This window comes from Strix aluco, chromosome 6, assembly GCF_031877795.1.
Source record: "Strix aluco isolate bStrAlu1 chromosome 6, bStrAlu1.hap1, whole genome shotgun sequence".
Classification (NCBI taxonomy): Eukaryota; Metazoa; Chordata; class Aves; order Strigiformes; family Strigidae; genus Strix; species Strix aluco.
The window spans coordinates 31,074,695-31,096,064 of NC_133936.1; the positions used below are offsets into that span (position 1 = coordinate 31,074,695).

General features: G+C 42.2%; 1 protein-coding gene across 8 annotated transcripts; it reads right to left on the minus strand.

The window, feature by feature from the left end:
• Window positions 1-20,671, minus strand: CASP8 (caspase 8). 8 transcript variants are annotated; one of them, XM_074829451.1, is made up of 10 exons: window positions 20,473-20,671; window positions 19,564-19,598; window positions 17,377-17,706; window positions 17,053-17,158; window positions 15,899-16,037; window positions 14,331-14,419; window positions 13,565-13,676; window positions 12,013-12,502; window positions 11,084-11,214; window positions 5,878-5,983 (listed from the first exon to the last, which is right to left on the minus strand). In XM_074829451.1, the coding sequence occupies exons 1-9, from the start codon at window positions 20,512-20,514 to the stop codon at window positions 11,085-11,087; spliced, it is 1,473 nt and encodes a 490-aa protein (XP_074685552.1). In that variant the 5' UTR covers window positions 20,515-20,671; the 3' UTR covers window positions 5,878-5,983; window position 11,084. The 8 variants fall into 8 exon arrangements, with proteins under 8 accessions (XP_074685553.1, XP_074685558.1, XP_074685552.1 ...); XM_074829449.1 differs by having other exon boundaries at window positions 5,879-5,987; XM_074829448.1 differs by lacking the exon at window positions 5,878-5,983 and having other exon boundaries at window positions 10,252-11,214.
• Between the last annotated feature and the right edge of the window lie 699 nt (window positions 20,672-21,370).

The following is a 21,370-nucleotide window of genomic DNA, read 5'->3' on the forward strand; positions in this document are numbered from 1 at the left end:
TATCCTGTAAAATTTGCAGCACCCCCCCACCTTTATTTTGCAGAAGTTAGGCATAAAACACACAAGGCCTCATAAGAGTTATCTTTCCAATGCAAATTTTAAAAGAAGACACCTTACCAAAGCAACAGCAATGTGGTACAGCTGATAGAGGACACTGAGCATATTTTAGCTAGCAAACTACAAATTGGAGACCAGCTCAGAGATGCTCTCAAGTATGAAATGTCACACATACTAACACAAATTTCTTAAGGCTTTTGCTCCCCAGCTGTTTTTTCAATAAAATCATTTGCTGTTGTGGTAAGACAGACACTGAAAGTCTGTTATGTTTTTAGCTGATACCAGCCGATTCCAGGGTGGTGCAGGTCCTTCTACCATGCAGTTCCCTCCCATTTAGTTGACAGCAAAGATGAGCTTTTTCCTCAATGTGAAACTGGGCTGTGGCATCTGCTTCTCTGCATTCGGCTTGCAACTCTTTCTGCTCACCTCTTGATTCACTGCTGTCAGGATGGTGAGAATATCTTCTCCTCTGCAAAAACACAAGTACATTTTGTATTAGGGAGGTAGTTAATATCAGAAAAATTACCACATTCTTATATATCTTGAGCTATACCAGTGCTAATGGCTCCTGTTTTAAACAGGCTTCAAAGCAGTTTTAGCTAAGCTGCTTTGAACAGTCTGCATGGTGTTGCTCTGTCCTACATTGCTGTTTTCACTCTGAGCAAGCACTCCCACTGCATATCCTTTACCTCTGCATCCAAACTCCTGTCATTCAGAAGGATAATACAGGTATTGCCAGAAACAAGCTTATGGAAACATAATTACCGAGGACAGCTGTACTCCAAGTGCTGGCACAATGCCTGTATATACCAGGTCCCCTGCCGTGGGCTTCTGTAGGACACGTAATCTTGCAGCGTAGCCATGCCCAAGAGAAAGTCTGCCTCTGCAGGGATGCAGTCGAGCTGAAATCTTGCATCTGTTTCTACAGAAGAGTCTTGCTCTCCAGAATCTGTTTCGATGGTCACACCTTTCTGGCAAGCATCACCTTGGCAGGCCTGAACAAAAAAGACTTTTGGTTTTCCAGCAAGTGAGTGGCAATTCTGTCCAGTGAAAGAAGTGGTCAGTTCTTGGATAGGTACTTCCTGCCCATCAACACCATATACAATGCCTTTTTTCCCATGAGACAGGATACAACAAACAAAACAGTCTTTGTCCTTGTGGTCTTCGCACCGGTAGATGTTCACAATCTTACGGATTTCCTCTGCGGTGAGGTCTCTATATTCTGCTATTGTAAAATGAAGTTTGCTAAAGACTCTTCTCAGAGCCGCTGGAAAGTAAACAGAAGGAGAATTGGAGCCATTTCATTACATGAAAGTTGGACTCTGCAATTGCAAATTGCATTTCTAGAGATAAACAATTTTTTTTAAAAATCCTGCTACACTACTATGCCGGTAGTTACATTCCTGCTCTGAAAATAATCTAGCAGTCTAATCACTAATCACATATCTACTGAGTTCCCTTAACTCTCATTAAAAGGCTTCCTTGCAGTCTTGCTGTTTACTATCACCTCTGTCTGGAAAGCGTGCAGAACTATAAGAAAGCTGTATCTCCTTCACCCACCCACTTTACAGCTAGTCCCTTGATCTCTCGAAAGGTGCTGAACAGTGCAGCTGCTTTAACCAAGAGGAGAGGGCACTACCCATCTGGGTAGTATCTGTGTCACAGGAGGAGAAACCTTGCACTCTGACTCATGAATTGAGTCGGAGTTCAATTAAATCTGGGAAAGCCCATTGATGGATTTTCTCTCTTTGTACAGATAGTGCAAATACAGCCATCTCACAGACCCCAGGACAGCCTGCTAAAATCAGGAGCCCTGCATAGCAAGGTAATCAAGTCCCTAACTGCAACATCCTCCCTCTTTTTTTTTTTTTTTTTTTTTAATGTGGGATGTTAAACAACTAACAGCCAGTTCTGGTTCAGCAGCAAATCTGTTTCTGATTCTGCATATATTAGAAGTAGTATGCATAAGGCTGATACAAAGCTAGCCTAGCTTGTAAAGTCCAGGCTGAGGTTGCTGCTTAAGATTGTAGTAAACTCGGTGCAACAGCAAAATGTTAGTGAATTGCTCTGAGTCAGCCAGTAAACACTTGATGAATTGATTAGGGTTTGTCAGCATAGGAAACTGAGCCAACCCAGCCCACTACAACAAAAGTATCCTAGAAAGGGAAGACTGAAATTCAGACCTATAGTACAGAAAAAGAAATGAGGTTTCTATCTTTGAAGATATGCAATTACATCTTTAATGTTCACTGTACCTGCATCCACATCTGTCCCATTCCGATCCTTCATGTTTTTGGGTTCCGGCACTGCTTCCCTGGCTTTTGCAAAATTGTGATTATTGAGGATCAGGCACACTCCACGGGGTCTGCTAGTCATTTTGTAAGCTTCAAGCTGTTGAAAAGAAAGACTATTGGTGAAACTACTATGCTCTCCTCCAGGTGCTTCTCAGCCCTCACTAGTGGCACAGCAGGGTAAAGAGCCAGCTGGCTTTCTCTCCAGGCAGCTCTCCCTATACAGCTTTGCTCCCAGGGCCTGGCAATGCGCTGCCCCACCGCCTCTGGGAGTCTGTGCACCGCATGACAGCAGGCCCCTCCCCCAGACCCACACCATCACACTCAACCCACACAGGGTGCTGCGTTCACCCACTTCTCCATGCCCAGCCACCTGTCAGCTGCGTATTTCCCGGTATAATAAACTCGGCCTAACTTTTCACCCTTGCAAATGTTTCTGAAGTTTTAACGCTGCAGCAACTGCTGCCTGTGATTTAGCTTCAGAATAAAGCATGCTACAGAGTGGTGCATTTTTCTTTTTCTAAACAGTGCTTTCAACAGTTGGGCATATAATAACTGTTCACCTCATGGAGGGATGATCTCTTCTAAGACAAAACTATGACATTTCTAAGAAACAATCTAACTTACCTGGGAAGATTCATTCCAACTGCCAGGAGAATCAGGCGCCACAGATGACGCCAGCCATCTGGCATGAGCTGAATACAAACAAAAAAGTTTAAGTACAGAATGTAGCACTAGAGAAAGGAGAGAAGCTCTGTGACTATTCTCCATCTCCACAAGTACCTCCCGGGGTAAAACTGTTCTCTGAAAACACTGAATTGTGGTTGAATGGCTGTTCCTGTTAGCTATAAACCACCAGATAGCCAATTAAAAGGGAGTAAAATGTATTGTGATCAGTAAGTAACTGGATACTTGATCACCTTTTCAAGAGGCACCTGTGTAAAGAAGTGAGATACAAGTGGTATAGAGAGTCCAAAAGCTGAAGAAGAGTAAAAAATCTAAACATCAATTTTTTGAGTTTCAATTACCTTCAGGGCCTCTTGTGCTGCCCCTCTGTTCCTCTGGAATGCACATCTCTTCTTCACCTGAAAAGCATTCAGTATTAGTCCTGTATGACACCAATAAGTCACTTTAAGAATGACTATGGGAAAGAGGCCTTTTTGGTTTGGTTTGGTTTACCAAATAGGTTTAATTCATACTCTTCAATTCTCTTCAACAGGATGATGTTAATTTCTGCACAGAGACTCTTCAGCATACTTAGGTTGTCTTCTCCCAAAATCCCCTTCTTCTCCATCTCAATGAAAACGTCGAGCATTGTCTGGGTAATCAGAAAGGTAGTCTGCTCTTAGCGCACATCCATGCTGTCACTGGGAGGGAAGTTGCAGCATGTGCATATGCACTTAAGCTTTAATGTACTGTACTGACAGCACATGCAACCCACAGAGTCAGTTCAGCTGACTGGTAGCTCAGTTGAGACTTCACCTGAGCCAATTAAACCTAGTTCAACAAAACCTGTAAGTACAAACATCTCAAAACATACTAATTTCCCTTCCGCAGTTCAGAGATGCCGAGATCTAACAAGATCTAATGGTGATCATGCAGGAATACATAATGTCATTTTTAATGACTGCTTTAATTCATTTGACTTCCAGTGGTTATCTTGTGCACTTTAACTGAAACACAACAATCACTGCAGTGACCATCTTGAGCAATGGTGAAAATGGGTATAACCACATGAGTATGGTGTTGAGATGGCTCAGAAGCAAAAGGGGACCCAAGCGACAGGAGCTCTTGCCAAACAGTGAGTGGCAGAGCACAGTGGTCACTCCAAAGATTTACTACATGGTCACAGTCTCTCCTCTAAGAAAAGAAGGAAAACGCCAGAAGTTTTCATTAGACAGAACAAAGTGCCCAGCAGTCGGAACTGCAGGCTGAGATAGCGTAAGAGCAGCTGGATGTCCCACAAGGCTATTTGTAAGCTCCTGGACCTTAGCCTTAGTAAGGATCTATTGCTTAGATCCATATTTTCTGAGTTTGGAAACAGAAAGAACAAAAGCATAAAGTAATAGCCACAGCGAGTGATTTTCTGTGATGGAAAATGGCTTAGAAAGCAGCTAAAAGAAAATCAGTTGGACAAGATGAATGAATGTGCTCATCAGTCTTCCACTGATCAAAGCCACTGAGTCCCCCAAGTCCTGTATGGTGCGTGGACATGAAGGCCTCTGTGCCCAGCGCACGGCTGGCCCATGCTCTCTGGGCTGTGACGCTGCTGCAAAAGCTACACATAACACTTGCATAGACAAGTCCCATATGGACTGGAAGGCCTATAATCCCTTTCCAGGTGCACCCTTTTTTTTATGGTTTTCACCATAAAAAGGGTGACACCATCAAAAGAGTACCACCACAAAAAGAGTAACACCATAAAGAGAGTGACACTCATTCTCCTCATGGCAACCCAGATGCCTCTATAGATTATAATAAGCATTAAATAAATAAATAAATAAATAAATTCTTACTGTCTTAGGGTTTAGCCTGCATTTTGGTAATTCTTTCCCCAAAAGAAACTTGAAAGACTTCAGTTCATCTTCGGTGATGTCTTCTGACAGCTGAAAGAGCAGGTATCTAGAAAGACAAGTGGAGGACACCATTTCATTGTGTTCCCAAGCACGTCCCTTAGCACAATTTAACGCTGTACTGTTGAACTGTTCCCTTCAGCACTACCCCCAAGCACATGCCCCTTTTTTTCCCTTTTTAAATGGAGGGATGTCAGTCTCAGGACAGCCTGAAGTCAAACCATTTTCAGCTGCAATTAAAAAGATCTGTTTTTCCTAAAATCAAAACCACGCTGAAACTTTCTGGAGTTGAGAACAAAGACTCACACCCAGTCACTTATCACACCACGCAGCACCCGGGCAGGGAGGCCATGGGGGGCTGGTAAGTATTTCAGAAAGGTGCGGCTTGAGTTTTCTCCCTTTTCCTGGACAGAAATTTCAACTTTCCGTATGGCTTCTCCTGGAAGGCACTTGTGTGCTTCCAAACCTTAGCCTGGTGTTCAAATCGCCGGTGAAAGCTTACACCGACCCCTCGAGAAGGGCAGCCGGTCCCACAGCGCGAGCTGCTCCCGGCTGAGGCGAGGCGAGGCGAGGCGAGGCTGGGCCCGGCCGCCCCCCGCCCCGGACCGCCCGGTGAACCCGCGCCGCCGGCCGCTCACCTGTAGGCCGACACCTTCGCCCTGCCCGGGATCTGGAGCTCTCTCTCCATCTCCTCCCGGCTGGAGCCCAGCTGCGCTTCCAGGAGGTCGATCCGCCCGAGCCGGTAGAGCAGCTCCTTCAGGAAGGCCAGGCTCCCCGCCTCGATCATGCCTTTCTCCTGCAGCGCTTCGAAGAAGTCTTGTGCCTTCTGGATGGCTTCCAGCCTCCTCATGGGGACGTGCTCCAGGCTGAGGAACTTCAGAGCTGCCAGCTCGGCCTCGTCCAGCTCCTCGCTGACCACCAGCAGCCGCTGCCTGGGGAGCTCCATCGCCGGGAAGGACTGAGGGCGCTTCCCCGCCGCCCGCCGCGCTTCCGCCCGCCACCGGGCTGGGGCGGGCAGGAGGCGGCGCCCGGGCCCCTGGGAGCTGTAGTTCCTCTGGATTTCTAACTTAAACAAAAAAAACCCCACAACTTAACTTAGAAACTGCGCGTCTGCCAGAGAGGACTCGTCTCAGACACATTTTAGGCCCCCTCCATCCACAGTTACGAAGCGCTGACTATTCTCAAGTCCATTCTTGAGAAAACTGAACCTACTACTGCAGGTCTAAAGGCCTCCTTCTGCCCGGGCTTCTGCAATCACCTCTCTCTAGTTTAAAGGCACTCACAATTCATTGCCATCTTAACATAAACAGGAAGAACTCACAACGCTCGACTTCCTCCTTGCAGCGTTTTGGTGCTGCTGGCAGACTGCAGCACACTCTATGCAGGTGTTCAGCCCTGTACCCTTACAGCCGTGGAAGCAGCTCCCTTCACACCCCTCCCAGAGTTGCTGAAGACCCTTCTAGCAACGGGAGCAGGCTTGCAGGAGCACTGCACGATGGTGCAAGACCCTGGGATGATGCACCACCTCTGATACGCCTTCTGGTGCAGCACTCTTGACAGATAGCATTTCACAACCACGGGAGGAAGGATGGAAGAAATTTCACCAGTTGGCATTTCATCCTTCTGAAAATGAATATTAACACCTTCATGCTCACCTTGAGCAGGAGAGCAACCCTCAGAGCATCCATACTCTCCAGATAAAGAAAGTGTTCTCACTAAGCACTGCTTTAAAACCAGAGTCCCTTCCTCCCAAAAAAAAGGGAAAAAACAGTTTGACAATATATTAAGCAGAAATTTTTACCTTGTTATCCTGGAAGTGGCTTATCAATGCTCAAAACCCTATGCAAGATATGCCCCTAAGTCATGTTAAACAAGCTCTTCCTAGTAAATAGACTGAAGAAGGTATAGATCCTTCCCTTTTTGCTGGTAAGGGTGGACAGATCAGGCCTAAACACAAAGTGGTTACACAAATATAAAACTAATGCAAAAGACCTAGGCCAAGCTCAGAAGACATGTCCAGAATAACCTTCCACCTAGCTAGAAATGTATTACAGTTGGCACCCACAAAAACCAGCCACGTTTGAGGCCTGAGGATTTCCTGTGGCTGTCAATAACAGAATAGATACGGTGACAACCAAAGGACACACAGATATTAATATCTGGGAAATCCCAAAGATCTGAACTGTATTTTTTAGTGCATAGAAGTCATTGCAGATTAAACATGCCATTCTCTGCTCATAATTTGACATATCTCTGGTTGAAAAGAGGCAGATCTGAGTAATTTCAAGAGAGAATGCGCCCATGTTAGTTAGGGGTCAGAATAAAAAGGGTAAACAGCAATGGCTGAACACCCAGCATGTCCTGAGAAAAATCTAGCTCTGGACTCCCTGCTCATCGCTTAATCTCTTAAATGGTGTGTATTTTGTTTCCGCTTCTCTCTGAGCTTCACAGATTCCTGCAGGTGATATTACAGATCACAGACATAGCCAACAGCTCAACTAATCAAAACTCCACGGTACCTGAATTTCACACCACTTTGAGAACTAAGAGTGAACTATTATATAGATGGTGGGAAAACACATACGTACAGCAGCTTGTGCAATGGGAGAAGCTGGCAGCAATCTGAACATGGGCAAGCTCCTCACATGTACCACAAACCCATCCCAAGAGCAACACATTAGCAAGTCACCCTGAAACCATTACAGTGGAGTGAATGACAAACTTCCCACAGAAGGTAGGTATAAACACTGCTCTGGGAAACTGGTGTTAAACTGAACAAATAAGTAGCAAGATGCAAATGACTGGGCGGGGATTCATGCCACTGAATAACATTATTTCGGCTTCTGCAGCTAACAGTCCTCCCCAACTCTTCTAAGCATTTCCCTTTTCAAAACAGCATCAGGACTTCAACTCACCAACTTCACTTTCCTACCAACCTTCTGACTCCACTTCATGGTGGTAGTGCTTCCACTTGCTGAAAACAAAGCACAGAATTGAGAGCCAGGATTGTTTTGCTATAACATTTGGCTTCCCAGCCAAGAGTTGAAGGGAGGACAGGCAAAGTAACTATAGCTGAGGGCCTTCAGAAAAGGTGATTGCCCTTCACCATTCTCCAAGTTGTGCTACAGAGGAAAAACAGAAAATTGCAGATCCAACTTCCTTCTTACCTCTCAGTTCTGTGGGAGGGCCACAAATACATGCAAGAACATATCAGCCACCCTGCCACAGGCCTGTGTGAGCATACTTTGCTCAGAACCATAAAACTGAAAGTGTTTTCTCCTTCCTTGATCACCGCATGAGTCACACATAAATTCACAGTATGGCTACTTCCTGTAGTCCTTTAGAGGATTTTGACAGGGTTTTCTCTCCCTTCTAGTAGGTCTTCATCAGCAGGCAATAATGTTAGCTATGGAGGTGGCCTGATTTTAAAAGGTAGAACAAAGTATCATGCCAATTTAATGACAGGGTGTGACTGACCAGCACCCCCCCCCAGTGGAGGACAGCTCAGAGAAGGGAAAAAAACAATGATCTCAGGGAAGAATGTATCATAAAGAAAGCTCAATTTACCTCAACATCAGAGAGACTGGAGCGTAACCTTAGTACCCTCATCAGGTACTCCAAAACAGTTAATAAAGAATAATGTCTTCCTGAGCTAGCCAGACCAGCATGGGGGGTGTCAATATGTGGCTCAGCCCAACATAAAAGTATAAAAACTTTAAAACTGATAAAACATTTAAACTTTTAAAAGAGCAATGGGCTTTAGCTGGTTTCAACCCACGTTCCATCATGACTGTGGATGCTCAGTGTCATGATGGTGAGCATAGAGACGAGTAATGAGAATCATGTTTGTATTGTGATTCAACTGTATATTGCAATTGCTAAATTATGCTTATGTTGTGATTTCAGTATGTGGCTGTATCACGCTACTAAATCAAAATCTAATGTAGCACCAAATATACCAAATAAGTGAATCTGATATCAAATTCCTCCTCATGTAGAATATCTGAAAGAACTTGGTCTGCGAGTATTGACTCTGACACAGAAATATGAAAAAACAGAAATGCTGCAGATTCACAACTTTACTGGAGCAGCTGCCACCTTCTAGCAAGTTTCTCCCAGAAGAAGCAGTTATTTCACTTAATCACAGACTGGTTTGGGTTGGAAGGGACCTTAACAATCATCTAGTTCCCACCCCCCTGCCATGGGCAGGGACACCTTCCACTAGACCAGGTTGCCCAAAGCCCCGTCCAACCTGGCCTTGAACACTGCCAGGGAGGGGGCAGCCACAGCTTCTCTGGGCAACCTGTTCCAGTGTCTCACCACCCTCACAGTAAAGAATTTCTTCCTTATATCTGATCTAAATCTACCCTCTTTCAGTTTAAAACCGTTACCCCTCATCCTATCACTACACCCCCTGATGCAGAGTCCCTCTCCAGCTTTCCTGTAGCCCCTTTAAGTACCAGAAGGCCTCTGTAAGGTCTCCTGGAGCCTTCTCTTCTCTGGGCCGAACAATCCCAACTCTCTCAGCCTAAGCTGTATTTCCTTATCATAAAACAACATTCACAAATCTAATTACTAACTTTATATCTGGGTCTCATTTATGAAAAAGTATAAAAATGTAAATATATTGTTGCCACATTGTCTAAATGGTTAACCAAATGTCAGCCACAGAACAGTTTACCTGGTAACACCTTCTGGTAAATTTTGCCATAAACAGCACTCTCATTTGCATAGTGCTTGTAATGTCTATTTATTATTTATGAAACCTGTGTGAACAGAGCTCTGACTCTAAGAACGGGCACTCTCCCTTTTACTTGGAAAGTGAAAAAGGGTAAGGGGAGCAAAATGCAATTGCCAACACATTGTGTGGAATTAGAAAAAAAAAGTTTCGCTTCAAGAACACAAGCAAGATTGAATAAAGGCTTTATGGCTAGACATGGATTTCCAAAAAAACACAAACTAAAACAAATAAAAGTTACAAAGTGTCTCAAATCTGTTCTTTATCTTGTTATAAACTCAAAAGGAATGTAGCCGTTAGAATCCCAGACAGCTCCCACATACCACCTACACATTGCTGAGGATGCAAGGTAAGAACAGCCTCATTGTCATCAGCTGCCATTATCGTGAAAGTCCTGAACTTAAACTTACTCTTTCCTACCACCTCTCCAGCTGCTAATGAAGGGATATCAATATGCTACCCCTTGGGATGACAGCCATTGAATACTTCAATGAGAGCAAAGTAACTTCTGCTGAAGTGAAAGCGTTTGTCATGCTGACTGTCCCTTGGTCAGTTTATCCAAAAGAGGAACACACCAAAAACAACTGTGATGTGAAAACTAGGAGTATTTATTACAACAGAAACAAGAGTCCACAGGAGCTAGAGTCAGTTGCCAGGAGGAAAAGGCATCTCAGACCAGTGGATCTAATGGCATGAAACCTTCCTTCCATCAGTTGATAATCATTCAAAACAGACTGTTTTCAATGTCCCCTAAGAGCTCGGAGAAAAAACACAACTAGAATCCTTACTATTAAAAAACCTAAACAGCAGTGCTGTTTAGCCAAGTAAATTAGTAACATAAAGCAAACCAAGTATTTGGAGGAAAAGAACCAAACTTGTACTATCATAATCATCTTTTTTTAGTCCTTCTGGATAGGGATGTTATTTTCCATGAAAAATTACACAGCTTCCAGAGACAGACAATGATTCACCTCTGGGTAACTAAGTTACATACTTACACATGCTCCCTAGGAAGGGATCTAGCATTCTGAATCTATCTGTTCTTTTCTTCAGATTTCAGGGACTTATAACAACTTGGGACAGAAACAGAACTTTCATTAGCATTTCCAATAACTTAAAAATCATACTACTTGTAAGTGCCTCACTTGAAACTCAGACTGAACAGACTCCACTGCTTCTGCAGGACAGAAAGCCAGATCAGCACTCCTCCACGGCCTTACCAGACTGCTACAGATCCAGATGCCAGGAGACTGATTAAACACAGGAATTGGAAAATGTAGGTCCCATGGCCCCTTGAAGAACTGGGGCTAAACTACACAGATCCAGATTATTTCTCTTGCAAAATCTCTTCCCTGTGGAAGCCCATTCCAAATGTGATTCCTAACTGAGTGTATTCTTATTTTTCTACTTTTCAATTGACTGACATTATGGAATTTGGAAGATCAATTGCTTCCGTAGGGTTGATGTTATCTTTGGCATCTGCTTCCATCCATTTAATACTCTTCTTCCCACGTCCTTGTTCACTTCTGTCAGGATGGTTATGAGATCCTTGCGGCTTGAACAAAAACGAAGAAAAGTTACATTGAAATACATGGTACTTGCAGCTAGAAGGCCTAGGCCAACTAGGCCAAGAAGTTGATCTATGCTTGCTCCAATAAAGTGGTATCTCAGGGAAGGCTATTATCTTCCCCTCACCTTATCTGTCACTGAAATTGCACACTCCATTGTGTAACCACAGAATTCAGTGTGTTTGGGAAATAAAAACAACCTCCATGTAGCATCACTTCACCAGCAGATGCAGTGCCCTGCTTTGGTTATAGTCAGAAGAGCACACTAATGTGAAACAGAAACAAACATATGGATTCTCCATGCCCTCTTCTAGACACCATGAGAAAGTGATGTCTGAAGAGAAATCCTATTTTCTAAATCAAGTTTATGATGGGGATGGGAGGGAGGCAACAATGAAAATTATGACTAAAGAACACTGATTTTTTTGTCTGTGTAGTCACTCAACAAATTCACCTCTCATCAGGTGTCACTGAAAGAAAAATAATTTATCAGTCAAAAAATGTTAAAAAACATGCACACACATACACACACTTGTTTATGTGTAATGTTCCAGCATTACAACCCTGGTTCTGTCATAGGCAAACTAGGGGAAGTCACTTGTGCTTTGGTTCATCTGTAGAAGAAAAAAAATGCCCAATTCCAGAATAATTACTGTTCTGCACTGTCCTGCAAGTGAAAAGTATTAGATAGCACAAATGCAAAACACTGATGTTTCAGCACAGCATGCTTAAGTTATGTATGTCTGCAATACCCCAAATGTACATGGATTAAAAATAGTACTTACAGTGGGCAAAGTGACTCCATCTTGTCACAGAGGCATTGAATGTAAACACTGCCCATCTCTGTACAGCGGTAGCACTCATAGTCTTCCACTGTAGCCATGCCAACCAGGATATCAGCCTGATCAGGAATGGAAGTCAGAGGGGTAGCATCTGTCTCAAGATGCCCAGAAAAGTCTTCTTTTACTGTCACAGCTGGATGACCTACAGAGCCTTGGCAAGCCTGGATGAAAAACAGCTTGGGTTTGCCAGCAAGAGAAGGACAATTAGATCCACTGAAGCAGGAGAGTAAATCTTTAATATTTACAAACTCATGATCAACACCTTTTATTTTGTCTTTTTCACCATGGGAAAAAATGAAGCAAACAAAACAGTCCATGTTACTATGATCTTTTTTGCTGTATTCTTTAACTTTTGCATGCATTTGCTTTGCTTCTAGATCCATGTGCTCAACTGTCTCAAACTGAAGCCACTTAAAGACCCTCTTCACAGCCTCTGGGGAAAAAAAGTCAGAAGGCACTTGTCAGAAAAGTCAGAAGGCACTTGTTAAACATAGTGACAAGGAAGATGCTGAAACATCAGTATGTGTGCGGTAGACCAGATATTAGCAGAAGTGTTCAGATTCCACCAATAAACTCACCTGACTGACTCTTAGCCCGCCAAATCTAATTAGAAAAACAAATCTAATTAGAATTTTAAAACACAACTGGGTTAAGCATCACATTATCTAAAACAAAAACAGATTTCAGATTATCTGATTAATCAGTACAAATCAGTGAAGCTTACTGTATTAAAGCAAGCTTAACTGTTCATTGCACAGTAATCTCAGATGCTTAAGAACAACATTTAGCAAGTTAAAGAAGAGGTACCTCTTTAGAACGACAAATTCTGCCACTCTTAAATGAAGTAGGTCCCTCATTCTGTGAGAATGATCAGTACAGCAAGAAGGAAGGCAGGGTAACCCACTAACAAATGCTATGCTGACTTCTCAGCAAATGTAGACTTAATTGGTGTGTGGGCGGTGAGAAAGTAGCTGGGAAAAGCAAGCAGTCTGCAGACAGCCTGGATGGAGTTAAAATATCAGTGATATGTGTTTTCATGAAACTGATTTTACTTTTTTTAAGATAAACTCTTGTTTATCTTAAAAGCAACTCTTGCAGGAAGACAGGCTTTAAGGAAAATTATAAAGCAGTAGCATTTATTTGAGCATTAAAGAGAATGTAAAGACTTAAAAATATTACTCCATGATGGCTAAGAATTAAAAACAATCAAAAAGTGAAAAGGTGGAATAGTAATCCCTCCTTCACTGTTTGGTACATATGACCAATTAAGATGATGCTTTTTACCTAGAACAGAAAGTGGTTCCTTCTTTAAGCCATCAGCTAAACTGTTGAAGTGGCATATTTCCAATTTCTACTGTGACTGTCATTCCAGTTACTCTGGAGGCAAAGGAGCTCAGTGGACATGATTCTTCTTCACAGGAAAGATTAGATAATTCTTTCAGAGAATTATCAGAGAAAAAAAACCAAACAGTAATTGGATTAAAAAAGTATTTACCTCCATCTTTCACTGTTCCTTCTCTGGCTTCATATGGATTTTTAAAAATGTAGTTGTTAAGAATCACACAGTAACCATGGGGGTTATTTTTCATCTTATATGATTCCACAAGCTGTAGAAACAAAGAAAGCTGATAAGAAAGCAGTGCCAAGCATACAAAAGAGAAATATGCTATACATAGATTGTTGGTCCTTCATGTCCAAGCGCAAAAAAATCACGAGGCCAAGACAGAAGAAAGGAAAAGTCTAAGAATATAAGCTAGCTACAGGGGAGAGGAATCTGCTTGGTCTCCCTGAATCCCTCCTCCTCTCTCTCTGTGGTTAGGATGTAATTTCAGCATGGGAGAAAATGAGTATCCAGAAACACAAATTTGCATGTGCAGAGGAAAAGTTCCTGCACCCTACCACTCCCTCTGAGAGTCCTTGTGGGTTTCTAGTGAGGTAGCAGCTTCTGTTGTTCTCTTCCCATCTGTCCAGGAGTATCCTGGCCAGGACTTTAATGTCCCAGTCTCCATTACTGTTAATATTGGTTTTCTTCATACAACAGCTACTCCTTCAGTTCTTGCTTAAAAGGTTGCTGACATCCAGTTCCTTACAAAGGAACAAGGCTCGGTCTTGCTTTGAAAATAGAATTTGATCCAAGGCCTACATATAAAGCCAGAACCCCTCCCTTTTAGCTCTTCCACCTGCTTAGTCTTAAGAATTCATGCTCCCCCCTTCCAGGAGTTGGATAAATACTTTAAAGGTAATCTTGAGGTATTTCTCACCAGGTGTGGTGTCACCCCCTCTGCTCCTTGTCCTGCTGAATGCACTGACTCAGACACTGGACAGTGGAGTTTTTCCTTAGAATCATTTTCTAAGAGGGAGAAAATAAACAGAACATTTTAGGACTAAAAAGATAAATCTTCCACTGTGCATATTTCAACACTCAAAAAAAACAGTACAAGGAGTGAGGTGGAGGGTGGGTTCCACATCACTGAGACACCATCATTTTGTAGAGCTGGGCCAAGCAGGGTTCCATTTTCACAGACTGCTGGTTATTGAAGCTGTGCAGAGCTGTGCTCCATTTCTTCTCTGCTCTTTTACTGGTAGCAAGATCAGATAATAAAAGGCTGAATGTGAGCAGTCACCCCAGGCAAGCCATTCACTAGCATCTCTACTATTGGATACGTAAGTGGAAGAGCAGACACATTTTCATACAGTGGTATACTACAGCTAGTTCATTTACTTCTGAGGCTATTGTCTCTTCTCCAGAAAACTTTACTGTTTGGGTGGACGCACCAAGGATGCAGAATGCCAGCATAAAGGAAGATCTCTTCAAAGCAACAGAACACTTCTTTGGATACAACTGTCTGAAATAAGTGAAGAAATCTTCAAACCCATGACTCTACCCAAGGAAATAAATCACAGTACCCCTTTTACAAGTTACACAGATGTGTTTAAATGGAATTTAATTGTCAGGGCAACTAGATCTAACAGACACACTCTTTTTCTACTTATCAAGGGGGACAAAATAATAACAATACTACTAAAAAGCCAGTCCCCTGATACAGGGCCTGCTTACACCAGCCACCCTTGGCAATTTTCTTGTGCTCTTTTAGAGACACAAGCATAGGTCAGCAGCACAAAGACATGCTGGGGAAACTACTGGTACCTCTGCAGGGAACTGCATGGGCTGCATAGATGTGTCTAAGGAAACACGTCCTGAGTCATTCAAAAGGATGTTCTGGGGAAAAATTTAATAGGTCTCAGCTGTTGGCTGACACATCCTGTTTCCCAAAGAGTAAGGCCTAGATGTGGTATAAGAAGTCACCACCTCAGCTGCAACAGCCCAGATGTACCAAAGTCCTTGAAATTTCACATCTGGTACAGAAAACTAATGGTTACACTTTAGCCAAGTACCTGGTCTGCAGGGACTTTGACTAAGAGCAAACAGCCTGGCTAACAGAAAATGTTGACAATCTCCCAATGCAAGTTTCCCCAAGACAACTGCCACTTCCAGTCTCTTTCAGTGACTGAAAAGCTATGCTGGTCCAAAAACAGCACTACACTGTTTCCTGAAGAGAAAAATTGCATTTAAGGCAAAGAGGAGGGAGAAGACGACAGACAAGGCACAGAAGGTCTCTCTTTCAAGGAGCGATACAAGAAGGTATGATAGGATAATGATGTAGCAGAAAACTTCAGAAACCACAGGTACCACAAGAGCTGCTCTGCCTATCCTAGGATACTGTAAGGTCTCTCTCTTACCGCTGGACTCCTAAGATGCCAAGGATGGAGACACAAAAATCAAAAAAACCCCCAGGTCTACTCTTAAGCAGCAGTTTAAATAACTTACCTTTTATTTTTTCTTCATAGATATCAATTTTTTTCTTTATGTCAGCTCTAAATCCCTTTAATATATTTTTCAGCATTTCCAGGTCATCATCTTTAATCATCCCATTTCTTTCCATTTCCAGTAAGACCTTCAACATTGACTAGTAAAACAAAAACATATAACCCAAACTCATACAGTGACCTTCAATAACTGCAGTATCAGACAGTTCTGGACAGAGCAGAAGACAACATGCTCATTCCCAAAGACTGACCATCTAAATACCAATTTATTTTTCCTCCAAACCTCATTAAAACAAGGGTCAGGATGCAATGCAACTGAAGAAACACATCACTAAGGTTAAGACAGGATCATTAGAAATTGCCTATGGCTAGGTTGTCCTGCACGTTTCAGCAGTGCAAAGCACTGACGTGGATAACAACATGGCATCCGTGTTCAGATGAAGTGCTGTTACGTCATTTAGCTGTGCCATTTTACATTTTCTATTACAGAAAAGGTGTTCAGGGCTAATTTTGGTTTTTAAAGCTCAATAGTCCACCAAGCTGGAGGTAAATCTGCTAATTTTCCTATAGATGTCACAATACAAATAGGACTTTTAAGGAAGCTTCTTAATAATACCAAGCATTTTTATAACTCTGTTCATTATTTGCAAGTATTAAACTAGCTCATCAAACCTCTTAATACTTTTGTGCGTGAGTTAACAAAATGCTGTTACCCCAAATGAAAATAAAGAAGAAAATGTACCCAATGACACAAAAATTTGTGGTTGAACTCACATTAGAACTCGATTTGCTGTCTCCAAAACATTGTTTTTCCTCCAGCAAACATCACTCTTCCTAGATACAGCATATGTACAACTGTCTTATAAATGCCAAGCAAAGATGAAAGGAAGAGCATGATGGGCTTTGCAAGAAGAAAAGATTAGGGAGACAGGTGGTGGAGAGAAAATAGCAAGAGAAGAGCGAAAAAGGACAGGGAAAAGATACAATGAGAAAAAAAGGGTCCATTCTTTCACACAGCAGCTATCAGATAATATCACAATTCTTTCCATAACAGATTTTAGTGAGAGCAGACTGCTTTCCCTTTCCTTCCTTTTACAAGAACTAGCAGACTCTGAACTAGCCTTGCAAGAAACTTATTAAGATCACTTTGCATACAGCATTATCCTGGAGCTTGTTCTTTGGTATTTGTTTTTGGAGCAGAAACTTCACACTCTTGACATCTTCTGGAGTCAAGTCCTCTGCAATTCCATATAGCAGTTGCCTGGCAATAAAGAACAGAGATAGACTGAGTAAGAAATCTATGAGAAGTAGACACCACAGTTGCACATATGAACTGCAAAATGTAAAACACACAATGGCAGGTAGTCATGCTGTAATAAATACAATTATGCTGGGATACTCATAAGACAACAATGCAGACAGAAAGCAAGACAATACACAACAGAACTGCATGCAAAGGTTTATTACTTCTGTGCTCACCTATAGGCTGACACCTTTGCCCTGCCCGGGATCTGAAGCTCTCTCTCCATCTCCTCTCGGTTGGAGCCCAGGTGGGCAGCCAGGAGGTCCATCCGATTGATCCGGTAGAGCAGCTCTTTCAGGAAGGCCAGGCTCCCTGCCTCAATCATGTCTTTCTCCTGCAGCACTTCGAAGAAGGCCTTGGGCTCCTGGATGGCTTCCAGCCTCCTCATGGGGACGTGCTCCAGGCTAAGGAACTTCAGAGCTGCCAGTTCATCTGTGATCAAAGCCTCAGAAATGTCAAAAAGGAGTTTGTGGAAGTCTGTACTCATTTCACATGAGGATTGGGATCTAAACACAAACAAAAATTGATTTGTCAGTAACAGTAGTGCAACAACATGATTATAAAAGGTATCACATCATGTAGAATAGCTCAAAATAAATATATGCAATCAAGAGTACTTCAGCAGAGAGAAGCTGTCTTGCTATCATAGCTTTGATGCTTAGCTCTTTCAGTTCTCTTGACTTAACAAGGAATATAAAAAACTCTGTACTAAGTAAAATTGAGAGAAAGTCACGGCTTCCTATGGTGTGTCTAGACAGTGGGAAGTACCCATGTACAGGATGTACAATCCTGGCAGGCTGCTGCTGGTTTGGTTTTGTTTTGTTGTTTCGGGTTTTACTGAGGTTTGATCCCATTTGGGAGCACGACCCACTTGCCAGTCTGAAATACAGACTATGTATTAAATGAGATTGCCAGGTTTTACACCGTAACAAAGACCATCATAACATCATAACAAAGATAAGAGTCCATGTGAGTATAACTCTTCTAAGCTATCTGTCTTCTCCTTTCTTTACACACTGCTTCTGACCCTGGTCAGTCTCGCCAAAGCACCTCTTCCTGTTTTGGATTATCTGCATCAAGTAAAACTCAGTTCCCAGTTCTCAATCAATTTGTAATATTCAAATCAAATACAGATCATGTCAACCCTTTTAAAAAGGCCAGGAGAATTCTTGTCAAACTAATTCTGTTTCACTAAGCAACAAATACCACCTCCCTTCTCCACCACTTCCTCCAGCAGCTTCAGAAATATTAAACTTGGCTTATGGATCCAACTTTTGAGCACAAGAGAAAGTTAGAAAATATCAAGTACAAGCCATCCAACTATCTTACCCTGACACTTAAAAAACCCACCTCCACTGCCTCACTGGTGGGAGAACCATTTGCCACTTCATTCTCTCTGCCTTAGATCTAAGACACCTAGGAATCTCTGAAGAGAAACTCTATAGAAACGCATTCAGTAGAGGTTTCTTGTCCCACTGAACTCAGTGGGAGACAGAAAAGTTGACAACAGCAAATCAAAACTTCCTACTCCTACACTACCGGAATATTAGGCAATCCATTTTAATGTTACTGCTACTGTTAAGTGTTTTGACCTCAGGGCTAATAACTACATGGTAGCCTGGCTGAGTAACTAAATCAGTACTACTGTAAATACTAAAAAAAAAAAAATAATTAGCAGACAATTGTACTCCCCTCTCTTCCAAGGGCTACTCTACAGCAAAGCATTTTTTTGTGGCATGCCCTTGGTCAGCATTCTGTTAGTTGGCAAGAGTGAATACACAACTGAATCTTAAACATTTGCCTATCAAAAAACCTAATAGCAAAACATGTGTTGTGATGCAGCATACACACTAATACTGTTCTCTTTAAATACATTCAAACTGAACTTTTAAACAGACTAGAATCCATACCATTCGGCCCCTGTCACCACAAAGCCACTAGTATCTGAATGAATCATATGTGCTTAACCTCATGATTCAATGATCTCAGATCTGACCATATATTTTTATATCCACACAGGAAAGAGAATAATACTTTCTTGGTAGCTAGTTATGAAGTTTCTTTCTCACATAAATCATGCCTTTTTTAAGATACAAGGCATGTGCTTATAAATCTTTCTGGTAAAGGGAATTTTCATTCTTATTTCTCAAATGCTGTAAGTTTCAAACCCACAAAATTATTGCAATTACAACAGATGTGCCACCTACACACTGCATTTAAGCCTGTCTGTAAATACAGGGAGCACACTAAAACAATGTGTAACAGCTTCTTTTTTTTCCCACTTTACTAAATTAAAGACACAACTGATACAACCGTTTAATAATAAACAATACTATTACTATTATTATTTTTACATCACTTACATGGGAGGACAGGCTGGAGAACTGCTGGAACAACTCTGAAAAAAGTGAAACAGCCATAGTGTCCAAAGTTTCAGGAAAAGTACTGCTTTTTGTACTATGGTCTATATTGTCACACGACTTACAGAAAGTAATAAGGTGTGGTCACACAGTTCCCTACTCCACCTATCACAGTTCCTGTTTCAGGAAATTAATTATTACAGTGCTTGTGAGAAGACTTGGCAAATGAGCCACAAAAGTAACCAGGTTTTGCTTTTGTTTTAAAGGGACAGACTCAGCAGCATAGCCAGGACTTTCTAGCATACAGCACAGCTCGGTACATTTGCTCCCATATATGAATCCTAATTAAAAGACAGTGAGGGAAGGGTGAATCAATTATATCTTCCCATTTAAAAATATCTTAGTCCCACTGTCCTGCTGTGTCACCAGATCCTCCATGACTTACCTCCTTTCTCTGAAGTCCCTCTCCAACTCACACTAGCCTATTTTTAACAGGTATTTTCATGGAAGATTATTTCCTAAATTTAAAAAAAGTCAACTATCAGCACCAAATTCAGTAGCAGTACTCAGTGAATACAGGGAATTGCAAACCTAAACATTTATTTGAAATTATTACTTCCCCACTTACAAGAGAATTTAAGCAATAACTTTTGGCATTTTCACTCTCTTTGAAGTATAGAACTCTGCCCTCAATGGTAAGGTTCTCAGTATGATCTGCTGGTTACCGGTATCTTTCTTGCAGCAGGAAATACATGGTCAGCAATCAGTACAGCTACTAGGCTCTCTGAAGTTTGTGAAGTCAGGATTATGAGGAGAGACAGTTAGGAGAGCCACAATCTGTTGAAATTTTGCAATGAAATCTCTGATTGATTTCAAGCTATCTACCTTTATAAACTCAAAATTGTAACATACCCTTTGATAGAATGAGGCATACAAATTCCTTCCGAAAGACATATGCTAGCAACAGTTCAGAAAACGTGTCTGACTTATTTCACTGGCATGAGTCGTCGTTTTATCCAAAGGCTGGGAGCAGCACAGGACACCACAAGCGCTATCTGATCTTCAGGTCCAAAATGGTTCTGTCTTCATGTTATTCCAATGCCTCAGCGTCTCTCTTCCTGCATCAGTTCCTCTGCGCCTTAATTGAATAAAGACTCCAGTTGCAGTTTGAAAGAGGAAGCATGCCCTGATCAGCACTGTGTGAAAAGTATTTTCGGACAAGACCAAGCCCAGGTTGGATCTTTCCAGATAGAGGCTTCTCCCATCATGCAGCAGTCTCAAGGACCAGCCCTCCTGGCACTGTTCTTCCTCTTTGTCTTTACTGTTTCACTTCTTATTTCTTCCTCTCTCGCCCTTCCCCAAAATGTTCCTGTCCTTTTGCTAACTTACAGTCTTTACAATTTCCCTCAGCTCCCCTGCACCTTGGTTTTGTCCCTTCAGCTTTCCCTAGAACTGTCTCAGTGACCCAATCTATTCCTTGTACAGCAGCCTGCCAAAAATTCATCTCTTCCAGAAAGGCTGGTCTTGAGGAAGCAAAAATGCTGAGGCTACTGACTACTCAGCAACTGTAGTGACTGTGGCCTCTACTGGCACAAGGCAGGATACACAGCTCCTGCAGGATAGACAGCTCCTGCATAAAAACTGATGGTCGGGAGGGACTACATACCAGAGACTTGTGGATGTTACAAATCCCACTTTAAGATCATGATCTTCCCAAGATACCAACTTCCCCAACAGAATGACCCTTTTTACACTAGTTCCACTTAAATGTATAAACAGACCCTGTAGGTGGAGAGTGTGCACATGTGCA